The sequence below is a fragment of the Triticum aestivum genome, unplaced genomic scaffold (assembly GCF_018294505.1).
Source record: "Triticum aestivum cultivar Chinese Spring unplaced genomic scaffold, IWGSC CS RefSeq v2.1 scaffold135110, whole genome shotgun sequence".
Lineage (NCBI taxonomy): Eukaryota > Viridiplantae > Streptophyta > Magnoliopsida > Poales > Poaceae > Triticum > Triticum aestivum.
This window is the reverse complement of record NW_025245983.1, coordinates 1-2242: the sequence shown is the minus strand read 5'-3', so window position 1 is coordinate 2242 and position 2242 is coordinate 1. Positions and strand designations below refer to the sequence as shown.

Genomic DNA, 2242 nt, shown 5'->3' with positions numbered 1-2242 from the left:
CCACCATATTATTCCCCTTCCATGCATACATGTACACAAGTAGATGCATCCAAAATAGAAACACCACAATAGAGTGCAGCATTTTAGTGCTCGAGCTCCATGGAACCCGTTTTTTGAAACATTCAAAATCACATTTCAAGGTTTCAAAAAATTCTGATAACAATTCCACGTCGACATATGGATGTATACTACATATGTGCAAATTTTCGTGAGAAAATACATTGACATGCAAACTACACCAATTTAATGGTGAACAGTACACACCATGTTAACTGTTTTCAAATTTAGACATGTTTCTCATGGAAATTTAGACACATACAGTATACATCCGTAATACAATAATGTAAAAAATCAGATTTTTGTGAAACTTCCAAATTAGTTTTTTTTTGAAAAAAAAAACTCCACGGAGCTCGAGCACGAAAACCCATCTCTCTAGCACAATATCTATATATACACCACCAACACATGTGTACACAACCCACAGCAACCACCATCTTGTTTCCAGCCGTAGCTAGAACAGCAACTCATCTGAACCGGTAAACACACATACACACACAACATTATTTCCATATGTACCTAGCTTAGCTCAGCTAGTATCATTGCAAGAAACCACAGAAAACAAACCAGCCATGGGGGTGGAAATCCTGAGCTCCATGGTGGAGGACTCATCCCAGTACTCTTCCGGCGCGTCCACGGCCACGACGGAGTCAGGCACCACGGGAAGAGCACCGACGGCTCTGAGCCTACCAGTCGCCATCGCCGACGAGTCCGTGACCTCGGCGCAGTCGGCGCCGTCGCGGTTCAAGGGCGTGGTGCCTCAGCCCAACGGGCGGTGGGGTTCCCAGATCTACGAGCGCCACGCTCGCGTCTGGCTCGGCACGTTCCCGGACCAGGACTTGGCGGCACGCGCCTACGACGTAGCCGCGCTCAGGTACCGCGGCCGCGATGCCGCCACCAACTTCCCGTGCGCGGCCGCGGAGGCGGAGCTCGCCTTCCTGGGGGCGCACTCCAAGGCCGAGATCGTCGACATGCTCCGGAAGCACACCTACGCCGACGAGCTCCGCCAGGGTCTGCGACGCGGCCGCGGCATGGGGGCGCGCGCGCAGCCGACGCCATCGTGGGCGCGGGAGCCCCTCTTCGAGAAGGCCGTGACCCCAAGCGATGTCGGCAAGCTCAATCGCCTCGTGGTGCCGAAGCAACACGCCGAGAAGCACTTCCCTCTGAAGCGCACCCCGGAGAGGACGACCACCACCGGCAACGGCGTGCTGCTCAACTTTGAGGACGGTGAGGGGAAGGTGTGGAGGTTCCGGTACTCGTATTGGAACAGCAGCCAGAGCTACGTGCTCACAAAGGGCTGGAGTCGCTTCGTCCGGGAGAAGGGCCTCGCTGCCGGCGACTCCATCATCTTCTCGTGCTCGGCGTACGGCCAGGAGAAGCAGCTCTTCATCGACTGCAAGAAGAATACGACCGTCAACAGCGGCAAATCGGCGTCGCCGCTGCCAGTGGTGGAGACTGCCAAAGGAGAACAAGTCCGCGTCGTTAGGCTGTTCGGTGTCGACATCGCCGGAGTGAAGAGGGGGCGAGCGGCGACGGCGGAGCAAGGCCCGCCGGAGTTGCTCAAGAGGCAATGCGTTCCACTTCCACACGGTCAGCGCTCTCCTGCCCTAGGTGCTTTCGTCTTATAGCATCTGCACATACAGCTCTATATATTTATACTTTTCCTCCCTTTTCTTCTTGTTGTTAAATGATATATGCTGATCCTGTTCGTGGATTAGATAAATTCTCTGTAGAACTCTATTGCAAGCCGGATTGCAAATTGAGTTGTATTAATATGTAATTATGTGTGTGTGCACAACTAGGAATTCTAGCTAGAGAGGTCACAATGACCCGACGATGTTGGTTGCACATCTATGTATGTACTATCATTTTGGCGCATCAAAAAGTTCCATTCTGCCTTCTCATCAAGAGATGTGTTTGTGTATGTTTCAATGAAAATTTGTTCACTGCTTAATATATTGGCAATATTCATTTTGCTACACTAATTGATATCCGCTCAGCCACTATATAAGGAAGCAGTTAAAAATGTCTACTAAACCAGTATTTTGCAACATGCATGCAGGAAAAAAAATTAGGCGCTGAATTGCTTGCTGGCCTTGGATTGTTACAATCTATTTCATTAATTCAGTCGTATGCATAGATTAGTAATTGTCATCTTCAATTGCACCCATTTTTGGAATTTATT

The 2242-nt window shown here is 50.1% G+C and overlaps 1 protein-coding gene across 1 annotated transcript; it reads left to right on the top strand.

The window, feature by feature from the left end:
* The first annotated feature begins 493 nt into the window (after positions 1 to 493).
* Positions 494 to 2000, top strand: LOC123177104 (AP2/ERF and B3 domain-containing protein Os01g0141000-like). The gene has a single exon (XM_044591043.1). It carries the CDS (start codon positions 630 to 632, stop codon positions 1683 to 1685), a length of 1056 nt encoding a protein of 351 aa, XP_044446978.1. The 5' UTR covers positions 494 to 629; the 3' UTR covers positions 1686 to 2000.
* Positions 2001 to 2242: the final 242 nt, after the last annotated feature.

Bases quoted from the DNA above. Each gene is read 5' to 3' on its own strand.
- LOC123177104 (XM_044591043.1), top strand. From the start codon at position 630: ATGGGGGTGGAAATCCTGAGCTCCATGGTGGAGGACTCATCCCAGTAC.